Source organism: Manis javanica, chromosome 4 (assembly GCF_040802235.1).
Source record: "Manis javanica isolate MJ-LG chromosome 4, MJ_LKY, whole genome shotgun sequence".
NCBI lineage: Eukaryota > Metazoa > Chordata > Mammalia > Pholidota > Manidae > Manis > Manis javanica.
Genome location: NC_133159.1, coordinates 14048301 through 14065642, shown reverse-complemented (window position 1 = coordinate 14065642; position 17342 = coordinate 14048301). Strand labels below are relative to the sequence as shown.

The following is a 17342-nucleotide window of genomic DNA, read 5'->3' as shown; positions in this document are numbered from 1 at the left end:
AATGTAAGAAGACTCTGAAAGGTGGAGAGAAGCAGCCAGACCAGCGAGGGGCCTCAGGACCCAAGGAATGACACAGAAGTGAGTTTCCTGGTTTCTTATTCCCTCATGTATGCCAGACTTGAGGTGAAGGCAGCAACCTGGAAATGCCAGCTGGTGCAGACAGAAAAACCTGCTTTCTGCAGCCCCAGCAAAGAGGCACACGACCAGGAAGAGGCAGCCTGGCAAGACAGGGTTTTGGGGGATAGCTGTTTCACTCCCACCAAACGCCATAGAATAAAAACTCTGACCTCCATCCCCCTCCACCACCATCACCACCCACACCAGCGACAAGTGAGTAGGGAATGTAGTCTCCTGCCCTTACCAGGCTGTAAGGAAGCATCCCAACCCCTGGGATTGGATGGGGAAAGGCCGACAGGGAGCTGGGATGTTCATCCCCACCAGGCAGTAAGAGGCCTCCCAGCACCCCGCCTGCTGCAGTGTAGCGGAGACCACATGGAACCCGGACTCCCACCCCCACCTCGCAGCAATAAGCCCTTCCCCTTCCCCCCTGGGGTGGTGTCAGAGCAGCCTCGGGGACAGCCAGGACCTTCACCTCTATCCAGTGCTAATGAGGCTCACCCCTCCTCAGTGGTGGCAGTGGAGGCCATGTGGGGAGCAGCGAGGAGGCACTTTTCCTGTCCTGGCCAGGGAGGCAGTGGCGAGCCTGCCAGAAGGCTGAATTACTAATCCCACTCGCCAAGGTAATGCCCAGGGCAGTGTCAGAAGAGACCCACTAAAATGGAAGAGTCTTACAATAACTAAAATGTCCAGGTTTCATTACAAAATCATTCATTATACCAGGAACCAGGACGGTTTCCTGAATGAAAAAGATGATGCCAATACGAACAGGACAGAAATACTAGAATTATCCACCAGAGATTATTAAAGCTGCCATCATAAAAATGCCTCAGTGAGCGATTACACACACCTGAAACAAATGAACAAACAGAAGTCTCATCAAAGAAATGGAAGATAAAGAACCAAATGGACATTTTAGAACTGAAAAACATAATAAAATACTCGGATGGACTTGATAGTAGAATGAAGGGGGCAGCAAAAAGAATCAATGAATTTGAAGGAAGAATGACAGAAATTACACAGTCTGAACAAAGGAGAGAAAAAAACAAAACAAAGAGATAAAAAGGCGTTGGCCCTGTGGGACCAGAACAAATTATCTAACATTTATACCATCAGGGTCCTGGAGGGGGGAAACAGGGCAGACAGAAAACGTACTCAAAGGCTGAAAACTTCCCAAATTCGATAAAAGGTATACTACACATTCAAGGAGTAAATGAACTTCAAATATGATGAACGTGCAAAGATTCACACTAAGACACATCACAAACTTCTAAAAATTAAAGAATAAAACCTCATGAGATTCATTCACGTTTTTGTGTTTCCCAGGAGTTTATCCTACTGTATGGATTCAGTTTATTCACCCATTCCACAGGTGTGGGACATATGAGTGGTTTCCAGTTTGGGGCTATTACAAATAGAGCCTCTTTTCGTATGAACATAGGTTTTTGTTGAATCATACAGAAAGCAAATGTTCAGTTAACTTTATAAAAACTCAGTGAGCTTTTTAGAAGGTTAAAAATGAGAAAAAGCCTTTTTACTTACCCATGTTTACCACCCCCAGCACTTTTTTTGTGCATAAATCTAAATTTCCTTCTGTCTGAAGGGATTTTGCAAATATTTCCTATAGTGAAAGTTTGCTAAATATTCTCCACCTTTGAACAAAGTCTTCGTGGTGCCTGCGTGTTGGGGTGTGGAACACGGGGTGGACAGGCATTTCCTTGCAGTACTTTGTCACTCCACAGGGACACTGGCTGGAGCCTTGACGAGTCTCCCAGGAGAGAATCACACGGCTGACCTCTGGGACCACACGGGTTGGGGCAGCCTAGGGACTGGTGGCCCTGAGACAAGCCTCATTTAGGACCTTCTGCACTTAGGGAACCCTCCTCCTGACGGTCACAGGGACCCTGGGAAAGTTCAGGCACAAGGCCAAGGGAGGTGGGGAGATGTGGCAGGGGTGTCCCGGAGTCCCAGCCCTCAGATCTTGGATTTGCTTGCAACTCTCCCGACTAGCTTCTGCCCTATACGGCCTGGAATTGTCACCCCAAGCGCCAGTGGACACCGCCAGTGCACCGTAGAAGTGATGCCTGGCACCTGTGCCCTGGCCCCCCACCCTGACCCCACCTTGCACCATGAGGCATCCACTCAGCCCCAGCTGAGCACCATCCGTGGTCAGCACCTCCCGGGGGCCGACCTGGCTACGTCTCAGCTCTGTGGACACCCAGCTCCTCAGGCTCCAGGTACATCTAGCCCTAGACAGCCAGAGAGCTTTGTCCAGACTCCTTTCTGGTGCTGGGTAGCCCCAGCCTTCTGGTCTGTCGCAAGGCCCTGGGCAGGTTTCATTGGCAGGCACTTGCCGCCCCGGCCTTCCCTGGCACAGCCCAGATCAAACTTTGCAATGGGCAGGGGATCTGCTTCCTCCCTGCTCCGGGCCCTGGGCCTTGCTCAGTGGAGCTCCTGGTGCTCTGTTCAGTTGGCAGTGCTTCGCCAGGCGGCAGGGCCTGGCAGGCACAGTAGCTCAGTGGGCAGGGATGGGATGGCGGTTTAAGTGTCCTCTCTGTGCCAGCTTCTGTCTGAGGCCACAGAAGGGAAACTGACACCACCCCACTCCAGGCAGCTCAGATTTTAGAGATGGCTGGGGAGCCCAGGAGAGGGAATGTCCTGGGAGGGCCACTGAGGAAAGCTCAGAGAAGGGAACATCAGACCTTGGTAACTGACAGGAGTTTGCCAGCAGTAGAGGAGAAAGGGCCTTCCTGCTGTGGGCCCGGGCAGTGGTGTGCAAAGCCAGGGAGACCGGGCAGTGCCCAGGGTGTTGAGTGGGTAGATGGAGCTCAGTCAAGGGCCCTCGTCAGGCGGCTGCCATCTGAGGTGCTTAGGCCGCTGCCTGGCAGGCACACAGCGAGGGCTCCCGGTGTTGGCTGCAGTGTTGGTGCTGCTGTTAGCACACAGCCCCGGCTTTCCCTCTGGGCCTTTTTCTTCTCTGGGTTTCTCCTGGGACCCACCCACAGCTGATCTGCAGCAAAACAAGAATGTGCACTCGTCTCAGCGCCGCCCTCTTTCTAGATCCCCCGGCTGCTTCTCAGGAAAACTCTCTTCTTACTTCTGATCGGTTTTTCTTCCCCTCCTCCTTTTACCCCCTTCAGGCTGGAACCAGCTGGGCCAGTGTCCCAGAAAAGAGGGAGTTACAGAGCTGGAAGAGGCCCAGGGTTCAGATCCACATTCCCAATCCAGGCCCCCAATCCCTCCCCAGAGACTCGGGATATTCAAGGAACGGAGGCGGTGCTTGGTAAGGCCCGTGGTCTGAGCACCAGGGAGAGGTCCTGCCCTGGGAAAGCAGCCCCAGGGACTCCCCATTTCAGACTAAGAGGACCCACGCCACATCCTCCCCTGACGCAGGTTCCCAAAGCGGCGGCGGCCCACAGGTCGTTTCCCATCCCTGTCTTCATTCTTGCACTTGCCGTCAGCAGGCCTTCTGCACAAAGGCTGCCATCAGACCCGCTGGCCCACACTGCCCCGAGAGGTTTCTCTGGACTGGAGGCATTTCTTCGGGGCAAGGAGATGGAGGGCACAGCCCAGCCTCTTGTCAAACCCCTCCCTGCTTTCCAGGTCCTGGGCAGCCACCAGGAAGATGACTGAACAAAGCGTGAAGAATCTAGGGGGCAGGTCTGGAAATGAGGAGACACCTCCCCTGCCCCTGGAGACTATAGCAGGAATTCAGGAGATGTAAGGGGAAGGAAGGGCAGGGATCGATCAGAGAAAGACCTCACTGAGAAGAGGCCTGTGCTCTGCCGTCTCTAAGTCAGGAGTGACTGACTTCTCTGCATGCCCTGTTGGGAGTCCCAGATGGCCTGGACTGATGGACGAGGGGAGGGCCCTCTGCACCTCTTAGGCTTAGCAAGCCGACCGTGCACACAGGAGGGCAGTCACCCGACCCCGAGACGAGAGCTGGGTGGACCACCCTCCGGAACCTCCCTCCCAGCCCCTCCTCAGCCCCTGGCTTGCTGTGAATTAACTTCAGAGCTGAGCCCTAAGGACGCTGAGCAGTTAAGAGGAACCTTGGACTAGCACTTGGGGAAACCGGCTTGCTGCCCCCACAGTATACTGGCAAGCTGTCACTTTGAGCAAAGGAGACTAAGTTTTTCAACTTTCAGCAATAAAATTTTTGTGTTTATGAACAGCTATTGGGACCAGCCTTCTTACCTTTTTCACTTTTTAAAGCTTAATCAAAGTTAATACAACATGCCCATGCTTAAAAGCAGTCCTTTCCAAGTCACCTTCCTCAGTGATGTTTAGCTCTTCCAGCATTCTCTCTCTCAGACATCATCTGTGGGCAGCCGCAAAGCTTCTAATCCTAGATTCGCACAGACAAAATCTCCAATTGCTTTTTTTTTGTTTTTCCCCGGTGGAGGAGGGTGACGAGCCAAGATTTGTGTCATGACCCTAATGCTTTTGCTGAAATGGCCAAGGACTCCCTTGAGAGGAGCACCTGGCATTTGGGACGGCCTTGCGTGCACTGCTGTTCCAGCACTACACCAGCTCTGCCCCACGGCTTGGCAGTCCTGGTCAGGTACGGGAACTGCGGCCCTAGGCACTTTCTCAAGGAGCTTTCACACTAGGGCCTGGGCTGCACCCCTGAAAAATCAAGGTTGATTTTCACCTTGTCTGTGCTTTGGAGCTTTCAAGGCATGATCAGGCCCCTCCTCTGTACACTCGGCATGCACTGTATGGGGCTGGTAGTGTTTCCCTTTCTCACTGAGCAGGTAAGAAATGAAGGTGGGAGGTTCAGCCAGGACCAGAGCCAGTATGGGAGCCAGGACTTGTGGATCCTGTGAGAGGGGTGTATAGGTGGGTCCCCACTCGGGGGGTCGTGCTGTTCACATCACGTGAGCTTGTTAAATGCAAGGATTCTTGCCGACATATCCCCTCTGCTTCCAGCACGGGTGGAGGGTGGGACTTGCTCAATATAAATTCTTCTCAGAACATTTTAGAAGAGTAGACATCACATCTGAGCATCAGTGGGGCTGGAGGGCGCGTGTGCGACCAGAGTCACCATAGTGTATTACTGCGCTAACATCTGTCTCCTCGTGCATGTGGTCATCCTGGCCATGTCCAGCCTGGTGCAGCTGGTGTAGAACTTGGCAACCAAGGAAGGGCCCCTGGAACCAGCTGTCATGCAGGCCTTTGACCAAGCCGGGCACCAGCTGCCTATGAATGTCCCATCTTTCACTCTCTTACCCTGGCCAATTTCGGCCTTACACTGCTTTAGCCTCATCTTTCCTCATTATCCTTGTGCACAAACTATTTCCTGTATTCTTGCAGTGCTCCGTCACCTTCATGATATGTAAAGGCTGGGGCTTCAATCTTCTCAGGCAACTCTCATCTGAATAAAGCAGGTACTAGACCTGGCTGTAACCCAGGCCCACAGCAAACCTGGCCAATATTTCCTCTGCTGCCTGTGGCCTGTTTCCAATCCTTTCCAAAAGCTTGGTGAGAAGGGGGCAGGAGTATGGATTAGTTTTTCAAGGGCAGAGGCAGTGCGAGGTTGTCCCCAGCCTCCTGTCCTGAGTCCAGCCTCATTTCTGAATAGCGGGGCTAGAGGTGACCCTCATTCTACTGCATATAACAGAAAAAGAGGGCCACGTGCCCTGGAGTAGATCCCCTCACTCAATCACCTCCCAGAAAAGCATTTACAAACACAATTGGGGCAAAAACCCACTATCAGGGTCACCACCACCAAGAATAACCCCCTGGGATGCTATGGAACGTTTTTAGTATCTGCTCTTTCAGCGGGGCTTTACCTTTGCTTGGCAAAAGCTTCCTGTCTACTGGCCACCCCCAAGATTCTTGGCCTTAGTTCAGAGGGAGCGCAAACGAGCACGTGTGTGTACCTGCGCAGCGGTAGAGGGGGCAGCCTGGATTCCCGGATTCCTCAGCAAATCCCTTCTTCAAGCAAGGGACACCGAGGGCCAGAGAAAAGGAGCGGCCCTGGCTCTCGTGGCTGCTCCCATGGCCCTGGAGCCACACGGCCATGGTGGTCAAATGGGAGCCACCACGGTGGTCACGTGGAAGCCAGTGCTGGAAGCTGCTTAGAAGCTGCGAAAGGAATTCCGGGAATCAAAAAAGCCCGAACCCAAAGGCCTTCTAAGGAAATTTCCTTTGGCCGTCTCTAGGGAGACACCCTGCTGACAAAGTTTTATTTTTTATAGAAAAAAAGTCTGTCCGTCACCCTCCCTTGTCTTCATCCATAGCACAATAAAGAGCTGCTCCCCAAGAGTGCGGTGCAGTGCCACGTGTCTGGTTAGGCCTGGAATGGGCTGGGAGGCCTCCCCTGTACCCATCAGTCATCTTCTTCTTCCTCTGAGTCTTCTGACGACTCGGGCGCACTCTCTGGCAAGTCATCTCCCATCTGTTGGAACCTTCCAGACTGTGCATCCCACATGTACTTGATGGTCACTTTGAATTCAGCCATCTCATACCCAAACAGCTTCTGCAAGAGACCATGGAAACGAAGGCCAGGAGGCGCAGTGTAGTCAGGAGGGTCTGCAGTCCCTCCTGCCAGAGCCCACAGGCTGCTGGAGGGGCAGGACTCACCAGGATGCGGGCCTGCTCTGGGGTCAGCACATCTCCTTCCTTGCACACCTCATAGTCAGACAGCAGGGTCACCACACCTAGAGAAGGGGACCCCGAACAGTCACTTCTGGCACACAGACCTAGGTGGAGCTCTTGGAGAAATCCAGTAGGCTGCTGCCTCCAAGAGCTCCAGGACACCCTCGGACAGGCTGGCGGCCCAGGGTTCAGCTGCTTGAAGGGTTCTGGGTGGGGAGGGATTTGGGCGGTGACTGCTTCCTTGTCCCTTAGCTGCTATACGCCGGCTGTAAGTTACTGTCCTCTTTCACTCAACTGTGTGGTAGGTACTCTGAGCCCCATTTTCACATGGTAAAGTGGAGGCTATAGACAGAACCTCAGCCAGAAAGGGGGCAGTGTGTCTTGCAGAAGCCTATGGCCACTAAGCTATGACCCTTCGGCTGCAGGGACTTCCCTGTACCTCTCTTGAGAGCAGTGGGCAGGCCCAGCTGCCTCAGCTGTGGCTCCATGGAGTGGGGGAACTGCTCCAGGGGCCCTGGGTCCAGGCTAACGGTCAAAGTTGCTTTGTTCCCAGCTCGGGCATAGTCCATTTCTGTGTATTTCACGAACCACCTTAAGGGAAAGAGAAGTGGTGGGAGGGCAAGTCCCTGCCCGCCCAGCAGCCCCGAAGTCAGGCTCCCTGGGCCTCTCCTCCCCTCCCTGTCCACTGCAGCTGCTGCTCTGCTGGGCGCACTGGGCGGGAGAGAAGAAAACTCAGAACAGATCCCAGGGCCCAGGTCTTACTTGCTCCCCCCACACTGTACAAAGTGTCCGGGTCACTCCGCCCGGAGTCCTCATCACTCCACGGGAACACTTACTCATTGACTTCCTCTTTAGTGCGATTGGTGAAAAGGAGACCAACTTCACCCCTCAATTTCTTGCTGACCTACAAAACAAGTGGCGTCAGCTCGGTCGCCTTAGAGGGGTGGTTCTCAACTGGAGACCCCTGCCAAGCCCCGCAGCTGGCTGCGTTTTTGGTTGTCACAGCTCGGGGGGAGGTGGGGACGCCTGTCCGGGTCTGGGAGTTAAGGGAGAGCAGAGCTTTAGGCCAGGCCCTGCTTTCCTCAGGGCGGCTGGATGGCCGCAATGCGTGTCACGTGAGAGCGGCAGGAAGGCAGAGGCCCTGACCCCAGGCCCTCCTGGGGAGGCCCAGAGACCCACCTGATGCAGGTTGTCTTTGTACTCGTCAGCTGGGCTTCGGCCCAAGGCCACCATCATCACTTTGTTTTTGCCAAAGAACATCCTAGAGAGAAGAGAGGGGTCTGTGAAGTGCTTCGCCCAGCCCTCCCCTCAGTTAAGTGTAAACCAGCTCCAGGCCTCAGTCCTTGGGGGCCTGGCCCAGGCCCAGGGCCTCTGGCAGCAGGTGGGGCGGCCAGAGGCTCCCACTTCTTCCACGCAGCCCTGCCTGCTCTGTGTCCACAGCCCAGAGGCCCTTTCATTATTTTCCTGCCACAGACTCTGACATTCACAATATTTTGTCCACCAGCCCGCTGTGAATACGATCCCACTACATCCCCATCTGGATGCATGGAAAAGGCATTTAATGGTTTGAACCAGAGCAGGCGCAGCAAGAGATGAGCAGTCACCACTCACACTGTCGTAAATCCGGCCTAATGACAGGTGCTTGCCACTAGGCTCGTGGAGCCTGCTCTTGGGTCACTGTGACCATCCCGGAGCACATGCTGACATCTGAAACTGATGGCGTGTTCCTGAGAGAACCAGACTCCAGATGTATGGAGCCTCTCCTGCTGGAGGGATCACTGCTCAAACATTCCCTGAGCAACTGCTCCCCAGGGAGCTCGGTGTAAGACCGGCTTTACCAGTTAAACAGTGCCTTCAGCACTTGTCCTTATTTAGGTGGTATCTGGGTGAGCCAGGTAGCCAAGGGTCAATAACTGCCCCTGTGCACTGAGAGCGTCCTGACCCCTTCCCCACTCACAAGGGCCCTCTTCCCGCGGCCCCCTCACCGACTGTGCTTCCAGGCATTCCGGATGTCCTTCAGCTTGCTGTTCCTCATGTTGGCCACGGAGAAGATGAAAAGGTACTTGTATGTGTCCACACATTTCCGAAGCTGTGGGACAATTCAGGGCTCTGGAGGTCAAGGGGCTGCACAGGTTCGGCAACACTGGCCTCAGATGGAAAAGAATCTGCTCTAGGTCCCTTACAATTGTGTCAGTTTATAGCTAGAAACTTCTGATCAGGTTCGTTCTCTCTTATTTCTATTACTGAAGCCAGGACCACTAACTCTAGGGGCTCCCCTGAAGCAAAGCAGGTATGACCTCAAAGAGCAGGGAAGACTGAGCAATGGGTCCAAATCCCACGGTTTTCCCACGTTCTTGACTTCTCTCTGGCTAACAGTGGGAAAGACTACTTCTCTTTGCTGTGCCCGTTGTTGGCAGCCCAGACACGTTCAGCTACGTGAAGGAGGCCATCCAGCAAATGGAAACACAAGCCTCATTATTTACTCAGGAGGGGAGGTGGTTCATCTGCCCTGCGCTGCCCACGTTGCTGGCCGTGGCTGTGATGAAACGGGTCTCAAGGACACGGAATCTTGGTGCAGGAGGAGACTGCTCTCACCCAGCCTGCAGCCCCGACGCAGTGCAGACGGGTGGTTGGTGCGCTTGCCCACATCTGGTAACCCCCTGGCTTTCCGACACTAGGCAGGCTAACAAACCTCTGTAAACTTCAGTTACACAACTGCAAAACAGTGACAAGGTCGCCTTGTATCTACCTCACGGGATGTCATGAGGGTGGAGTGGAATGATGCTCATGAACACTTAGCGGGGTACAGAGCCTGGGTAGTTCAATCGAGCTGGAAGCCACTACAGTGGAGGTAGGTGCTTGCTGCTGCTACCGGAGGAAGATGGGCTGGATCAGCAGCTTGCTTTATTTATTTTTAGTAATGTTTCCCTGACAAACACCCACCTTTATAAGCCAAACCTAAAGTCTACAAAAATAGAAAGCAGCAGCTCTTACCTCTTCTATCAGGTTCTGTTTCAGTTCCAAGCCTTTCTTGGCAGTTTTGGTTAAGGAAACTAATACAAAGAAGAAAAACAAGAGATGATAACAGACACATCCAGATGCCCTGCAGACTCATTTTCTTCTCCCCTCTGGTAGCACAGCTGGATCAAGCGTGTCTGAGAAAAGGCAGCAAGGCTATTCCCAGGGTGCTCAGTGCCTTTCTCTAATGTTCCTGGGCCTGGAAATCCCTTGATAAATTTCCTGTTACTTAGACAAACTGGCTGTTCCTTAGAGCCTCTCAGGCTAACCTAAAAACCCACACTAAAGTATGGGAATGGGGCTTGTTCCTGCTCTTGGCCATGGTGCAGAGAAACCACCTATGGATGGTCTATACTGTGGAGTGATGAGTCTGACACTATCTCCTCTGCTACCCCTTGTTTTGCAGTTTGGACCCAAGGATGCAGCAATGCCTCTTTGAGAAGGGCAAGCACCTCTACCCTAACAACAACTGGGGCCTAATCTGCTCCTTACCCAGAAGGGTCTGGCATTCACCAGATATCATCAGGCCTCCCACTACAGAATCCATTCATTCCACGAAGGCTTAACAGAGCACCAAATGCAAAGTCCTGGGTGCCTCCAGGAAGGTGACACCTCTTAGTCATCCTGCCTGGCACTCAGTCCCTCTTTACAAAGTATATATACAGAAAGACAATCACACCAGTCAGGGGCAAATGCAGCACAGGATGGCAAACAAAATACAGTTGTCCACTTCCCGTCATTTCCACTGCTACCACTATGGACCAGGCCAGCATTATCCTTAGATTACTGCTGGTCCCACTGTTTGCACCCTGCCCCCGCCTCTGCCTTCCCCAGTCTATTATTCTCAACAAGGCAACCAGAGTGATCTTTTAAAAGGTTTATAAAGTCCTGCCCACTCTGTTCAATACCCTTCCCGACTTTTGGCTCACTCTGCTCTAGCCACACCAGCTTCTTGTCCCAGAACATTCAAGATGCTCCCACTTCAGCCCCTTTGCACTTTGTGTCTCCTCTTCCTGGAACACCATTCTCCCAGATAACTCCATGGGTTGCTCACTTCCTTTCTTCAGGTTTCTGCTCTTTGTCATCTCATCAGAGAGACTTTCTCTAGTCACGTTACACAAAATAACATAACCTCTTTGTCTCACTTTTACTCTATGGACTCATCAGTACCTGACTTGACTTGGTCGATTTTCAGTATTTGGGAGGAAAATATTTCCCATGCATAAAATGCTAAGCTTGATGAGGGCTCTAGGCCTTCCTTGTAATTGCTCAACCCTCAAACAACTACAGAGTGCCGGGCCCCTAAATACTTGAGTGAACGTGCTAAAGAGCCGGGGTGAGGGAGACCCCACCATAGTAAAGGTAGTCAGGAATGGTCTCTTAGGAGATGTCTTACAAATTGACAGCTGCGGAAGAGCCTGACATATGAAGTATCTAAGCACGCTAGGCAGAGTCGTAGATATACTGTGCTCAAGAAAAAGGGCAGCGGGAGCGCAGACAGCTAAGGGAGATGGCTAAGGTGGAAAACGTGGACCAAGGCGGGAAAGGTGGCCAAGGCGAGATCGGGCTTAGCTTGGGTGCTGAGAAGCTGTTTCCCGGCCCAGTCGGCCTTGGAGGTATACTGGAGGCCTGACAAAAGTCTCCGCTCCCTTGACCCGACCAGGCTCCAGCCCTCACCCGTGCGCCTGCCGTCCGGAAGCCCCCATCTCAGCTCGCAGAGAGCCCGTGGAGCCTCTCACGGAGGTTCCGGCGTCCCGTTCCGTGGCTCTGAAGCCCCCACCCTAGCTCCCTGCCAGGTTCCAAAGTCCCCTTTGCCCACCTTTCTTGTCGCGCTTGGATTTGGGCATCGCGGTGCAGCCACGTGCGGCGGAAGGAGGTGCTGCCTATTAGGACCCCGGCGGCGAGGGGACCTCTGGGACGGCCCTCGGGGGCTGTCCTCGCGCGTGCCTGACCCAATCTGTGCTGCGGCCCTTTTCTCCCCGCCGCGACACCTTCCGCAATCTCCCTGGCGTCTCTAGAGCGACTTTACCAGTGTCCGGGGACCTCCGAAGCCTGGTTGCCGCACCGAGGTCTACGCGTGCGGTTCCACCTCTATGGTTTCGCGGAGGCGGGGCCTGCAGCGCGGGGTATGCCGGGCCGCCGGCGGGCGGGCCCAGGCTGCAGTCATGGCGGCGGGGGCTCTTAGGTTTTGGCTCTGGGCTGCCCTGTGTCTCCCTGCGGCTGCAGTTTATGAAGACCAAGTGGGCAAGTTTGATTGGTACGTACGTGTGGCGCCTGTTCGGGATATATGTGGCTATTTTTGGAGTATCTGCCTTGTGCTTGCTAAAGGGAGGGGTGCACCGTGCAGCAGGACCCGCTGCATAACTTGCGGGGCCCAGTGCAAAATGAAAACGGGGGATACCTTGTTCAAAAGTTAAGTTTTAAGATGGCGATAACAGAGCTTTAAACCAGGTGTTGGGGGCGCTTCTAAGCCGGTCCCTGTGTGACGGCATGCAAGCCCATGAAGCCGGCCCTGACACTCAAGCATGCTTGGGCTTCTGGTCAGAGGTCACTCTTCCTCCTCCTATCAGGCCCCATTCCTGTTACTGTCAGGTTTCTGTTCTACCCTTGTCAGAGGTCGACAGCCTTTATTGAATTAGCATTCCTTTTCGAACTGCTATCTTTTGGGCATGTCATCAGGGGCTTGGGTCTCAGTAAGTCCTGAACTGAGTCCTCTTTCATCTCGATTCTAGCCCAGCCCGGCCCTGGGCTCAGAACTTGGTCTCTCAAATCTCGTATCAGCCAGGAGGTCCCGTTCACTCACCTCCTACCCCTACCTCTTTCCTTAAGGCCCTGGAGTGGGCTTGCTTTTCTTGGGATATCAATTTTGCCACTTAAGGGTTGTGTGATCTTGGGAAAGTGACTTAACTGCTCTGTGCTAGGGTTTCTTACTCTGTAAAATGGGCTTATTAATAGTCCATTTTCTCTTAATAGTAGTTGTGAGGATAAATGAGATAATTCCTTTAAATTAGAGCAATACTTGGCTCACTGAGTGCCATCAGTATATATTACCCATTATCATTACTTCAGAGAACAGTTTATCCATGTACAGATCCCAGCTCAGATAGCTACTCTGTGAAGTCTATTCCACGTGGGGCAAATTGATTCACATATTTGTTGAGTGCCTGTTGTGGGCCAAGAGTTGTTCCAGCTGCAGTGGTTGGATACAGAGATGGGAAGGAGCTCAGTCTAGTGGGGCATGTACAGAAGTGTGTGATACAAGACAGTGTGACAAATGCAACCCAAGGCACATTTTTAATGATGTGGGCAATTGCTTGCAAGGTAGTGTATGTGTTATGCATATACGGCGTATGTGGTGATTACAATTTAGCAGAATACTAGTTATATATAACTTACAAATTAGAAAATAAATGGAAGGTTTATTTTTACATTTACACATTAAAAAAATATTTAAAACATGTTTTATATTACATGTTAAGTTTATGGTGGTGGTATTTTAGGCATTTTTTTATTTTATTTTTTATGCTTTCATGCATTTTTCACATTTTCTACAATGAGAAGGCATTGCTTTTATAACCCAGATAAGAGATGATGGTATTTTAAAAGAGAGCATGGGATTTAGAATCAGAAGGCCTAAGTTGTGCATTCTAGTTCTGACAGTAATTAGTTGATCTCAGTGGAGTTCGGTTTGTTTACCTGTACTGAGAGGAGTAATATTTAGCCTGTATACATAGAGTGTTCTGTAGATATAGTGAGAATAAAGTATGTGAAATTACAGGTAGGAGCTGTCAAATGTCAAAGAACTCTGACTTTCTACTAACAGGTTAGCTTCTTCTTTATTTTAAAAAATTAGACCAAACAATATTACAAGAGAAATTAATGTAAGTGTCCTGTGTAATTTGTTAGAGATTGCACTACTTCATTAACAACAATGTACAAGCACTTCCTATCTACTTGGTAGTATGTCATCTTACAGTTTCCTTAGAAATTCCTGTATTCCTGTAGAAAATTTCCAGTATACTTAGGTAAGAGGGCCGGACATGATGGGATATAGGTTTCCCCTACTCTCTACAAGTAGAGTGTTCTTTGGAAAACCTTCTATAAGCTGAAATGGCATAAAGTGAAGAAGTAATTACCATTAATTTATATGGGAAATTTTTGAGCATTCTCATGTCCGAAAAATAACCTCTCATAGGTTTTTCTGCTTTCTTAGGACACATATTTCTAACAATTAATTTTGAACAAGGTAAAGGGAGATACAGCACAAATGCTCACAGACGCACTTCAGAATATATGGTGGCTTGATGCTGCGATGTTGGGTGGTTCCTGGGGAAGGAGCTTGGTGGCGCTGCCCTCTTGTTGGTGGACGCTGCCCTCTTGTTGGTGGACGCTGCCCTCTTGGTGGCGCTGCCCTCTTGTTGGTGGACGCTGCCCTCTTGTTGGTGGACGCTGCCTCTGTAACGGCTCACTGCAAAACAGATGCCGAATGCTGTTTTCCCTTCATGCTTGTTTTTTGTAAAAGTGAAAAACCTCTTCAGATTTCTTTCAATTCGTGAAAACAAGAACTAATGTAGGTCTTGTGTAAAAACGAAAAGGCAGAATGTGAACTTTCAAAAGATGGGGATTCCCATGTAGTCCAAGGAAAGTATGAGTAATGAGTAAAATGGATCCTGAACGTGGTGTGGGCTGGAAAGGGCTGTGAAGAACAAGGACCTGACCCCATTTATGGAGGTTTGTGGGAAGTTTTGCATAATTTTACTCCAGAGGCCAGTGGAAATAGAAGGGGAAGCTGTATCATCTGCTCATGGACAGCAGGGCTTCTGTCTCTTCCCTCATGTGCAGCGATGACTCTTCCTACTGGTAGGGAATGCAGAGTGGACGGTAATGTTTGTTCTAGTGGGATTTAGGCCAGGTGCCCTTTGGGTTGTCACTTGGGATAAATATGTGCTTGCCTTTAGAGGGAAGGTTGTATTTCTCATCTATTGGGGTGCACTTTGTCTTCTTCCGTTTGCTTCTGACCACAGTGCATAGAAATCTTGCTTTTGGTCAGATCTCCTCAGTAGCAAACAGTCCTCCTGCGTCCTAGGGTAGGTTGGACGGTCATAACCTCATGTATTTGTGGAGCTGTTTTTCTGAAGCATTTTCCGCGGTGGCTGTTTGGGCCCCTTGCATTTCCCTGTCCTCTTTCCTCAGGAGACAGCAGTATGTGGGGAAGCTCAAGTTTGCCTCCTTAGAATTTTCCCCCGGATCCAAGAAGTTGGTTGTGGCCACAGAGAAGAACGTGATTGCAGCATTAAATTCTCGGACTGGGGAGATCTGTGAGTGAGCTCTGTAGCCCCGTTAGCTTGGCTGGAATGGCCGACCACCGTGAATCCAGGATGGCCTGTGGCTTGAGAAGTCTGCTCAGCTGATGCCCGAGTTAGGGACAAGTCGGCCAAAAGATGCACATCTTACAGGATTCTCCTTTTTTTAGGTCATGTCATCTTTGAATAATATATTCCTATAATTGGCCTTTGTAGTTTATTCCCTCAGCCTGAGTGCTGAGTATTCTTAAATAAGATATTGTTGCAAAAAACACATTCTATTTGGATACCTCCCTTAAGTTAGCTCCTTTTATGGATGATTTTAGGCACTAAAATCGTGGAAATACAATTTACAATTACTCTTTTTCTTGGGAATCGTACGGATTTCGTTAGTTTTGCCGTTGTGTGTATGTCTGATGGGGTGGTGGTGGGGATGGGGTGCCTTGGGACGGTAGTGGCTTCTCTCAACCCCTCCACCCCTCGAGCAGAAGTGGATCATCGCCAGTAGGCTGCGGTCCTCTCCCTCGAAATAAAAGTGGATACTGCTCTGCAAGCAAAGCCCTCTTCGGTTCTGTCCTGCCCTCTTCTTGGGTGCCTGTCCCTAATTCACAGTAATGTCTGGCTCTTGTGTCTCTCAGTGTGGCGCCATGTTGACAAGGGCACGGCAGAGGGGGCTGTGGATGCCATGCTGCTCCATGGACAGGGTAAGCAGAGTCCTGCTTTGTCTCTGTCATGGTGTCGGTTCTGTCTCCCCATTGCTTGGTTTCTTCTTTTGTATGGGGTCTGGCAGGGAAAGGAGAAAGTGTGCTCTCAACAGGGGAGGACAGATACGCAAATAAATTCCATTTGCACCCGTCTATCAGCAGTGCAGCCACTGCTCGCAGACAATAGGAGGCTACAGAGCACCTGTTTAGGTGATAATGTCCCCATGATCTTTTCTCTTCCAGATGCAATCACTGTGTCCAATGGAGGCCGAATCATGCGTTCCTGGGAGACTAACATCGGGGGCCTGAACTGGGAGGTCACCCTGGACAGTGGCAGGTATAAGGGAGGAAGCTGTGTGTCATCTTGGTTCAGGGCTTTGCTGGAGCACAGGACTGCATCGACAGCAATTTGGGGCCTTACGGCTTTTTTCCCAGAGACCACTAAGGAGCCAAAGAGCATCCGACACCCAGGGCTTGATGTTCTTGAGGTTGTAGAGCATGTGTTTCCTCAGGCAGCATTTGTTGAGCACCTGTTAGGTGCAGAACTCTGTGCTAGGTGCACTGCTTACTATTGTACTTGCATGCTTCTCCTGATTTCTCCTAATTCCTCGTGACTTAAGAGCTTTTCAGTATTCTAGAATGAGAACATAACATACAACTTTCAGTGTTTTAATTCTATGTTTAGAGAACATCTTGAGCTACTTATATCGTGGCTTGGGTTGTTTAAATTATAGGGTCATTTGTGTTGGCTTACGCATGTTCTGATAGTAATTCACTTGGTAAACACTTGGTGAGCTCCCAGGCAGTGGGAACACACATATGAATGTAGGACAGTTTCTGTCATCATTCTGTCTTGTCAGCTGGGGGAGGCAGGCATGAAACCCAGAATAGTTCTGGGTAGTACTGGTGGGACCATGGTAGGGGGTTGGCCTGGTTGCGCTGAAGTCCCAGGGGAAGGAGGGAACGGCCCTTCAGAGGTTCAGGAGGTTTCAGGGAAGCAGTGTGGTGGAGTGGGTGAGAGTGCGGACTGTCAGGTCAGCTGCCCAGAGGCAGAGCCGGGATTAGGATCCTGATGCCTTTGACCCCAAGCCTGGCTTCTTACCCACCAAGCTATAGTGGTAGCGCTTGGATTGTCTTCTCTAGGCTGGGGTTCTGGAGGTGCCAGGCAGTGCTCACCCCTGGCCCTGTGCTCAGTTTCCAGGCACTTGGGCTGGTAGGCCTGCAGGAGTCAGTGAGGTACCTCGCAGTCCTGAAGAAGACCACCCTCGCCCTCCATCACCTCTCCAGTGGGCACCTGAAGTGGGCGGAACATCTCCCGGAGAGGTAAGGCTGCCTTGCCACCAGGAGACAGTTGCCCCGTCCTGCCCGCTGAAAGCCCTCTTCCTCCCTGAGGGCCGAAGCATTTGCTCTGCCCAGGCTGACCCGATGTCGGCGCTGGCATCGTGGGGAGTGTGCTGGACTCATTAGATCTGCCCTGAGCTCAGAGGCTGTGCTACTGTGGGAGCTTCCTTCCCAGTGAGGAGAAAACCCGAACTGGGCACTAGAGCCAGTCAAGCAGGGGGAGTGACTCACTTGCTGAAGGTCATAGTACTTTGGG

At 51.5% G+C, this 17342-nt stretch overlaps 2 protein-coding genes across 6 annotated transcripts in view; one reads left to right on the top strand and one right to left on the bottom strand.

Annotated features, from left to right (window-relative positions):
- Nucleotides 1-6281: 6281 nt before the first annotated feature.
- On the bottom strand, nucleotides 6282-11828 carry MRTO4 (MRT4 homolog, ribosome maturation factor). Of its 2 annotated transcripts, XM_036999921.2 has the most exons (8): nucleotides 11558-11828; nucleotides 9715-9773; nucleotides 8706-8809; nucleotides 7900-7981; nucleotides 7557-7624; nucleotides 7160-7311; nucleotides 6706-6782; nucleotides 6282-6601 (listed from the first exon to the last, which is right to left on the bottom strand). In XM_036999921.2, exons 1-8 carry the CDS (start codon nucleotides 11583-11585, stop codon nucleotides 6452-6454), a joined length of 720 nt encoding a protein of 239 aa, XP_036855816.1. In that variant the 5' UTR covers nucleotides 11586-11828; the 3' UTR covers nucleotides 6282-6451. The 2 variants fall into 2 exon arrangements, with proteins under 2 accessions (XP_036855816.1, XP_073089412.1); XM_073233311.1 differs by lacking the exon at nucleotides 11558-11828 and having other exon boundaries at nucleotides 8706-8868; nucleotides 9715-9750.
- The window catches only part of EMC1 (ER membrane protein complex subunit 1), a 24984-nt gene continuing 19378 nt past the window's right edge, over nucleotides 11737-17342 (top strand). For 2 of the 4 annotated variants that reach the window (XM_036999908.2, XM_036999907.2), the window contains exons 1-5: nucleotides 11740-11995; nucleotides 14932-15056; nucleotides 15680-15745; nucleotides 15989-16082; nucleotides 16940-17068. In XM_036999908.2, the coding sequence (XP_036855803.2) occupies nucleotides 11832-11995; nucleotides 14932-15056; nucleotides 15680-15745; nucleotides 15989-16082; nucleotides 16940-17068 (578 nt within the window). In that variant the 5' untranslated portion in view covers nucleotides 11740-11831. Of the gene's footprint in view, nucleotides 11996-14931; nucleotides 15057-15679; nucleotides 15746-15988; nucleotides 16083-16939; nucleotides 17069-17342 lie in introns of all 4 variants that reach the window. The other 2 variants (XM_036999909.2, XM_073233306.1) reach the window with 2 other exon arrangements.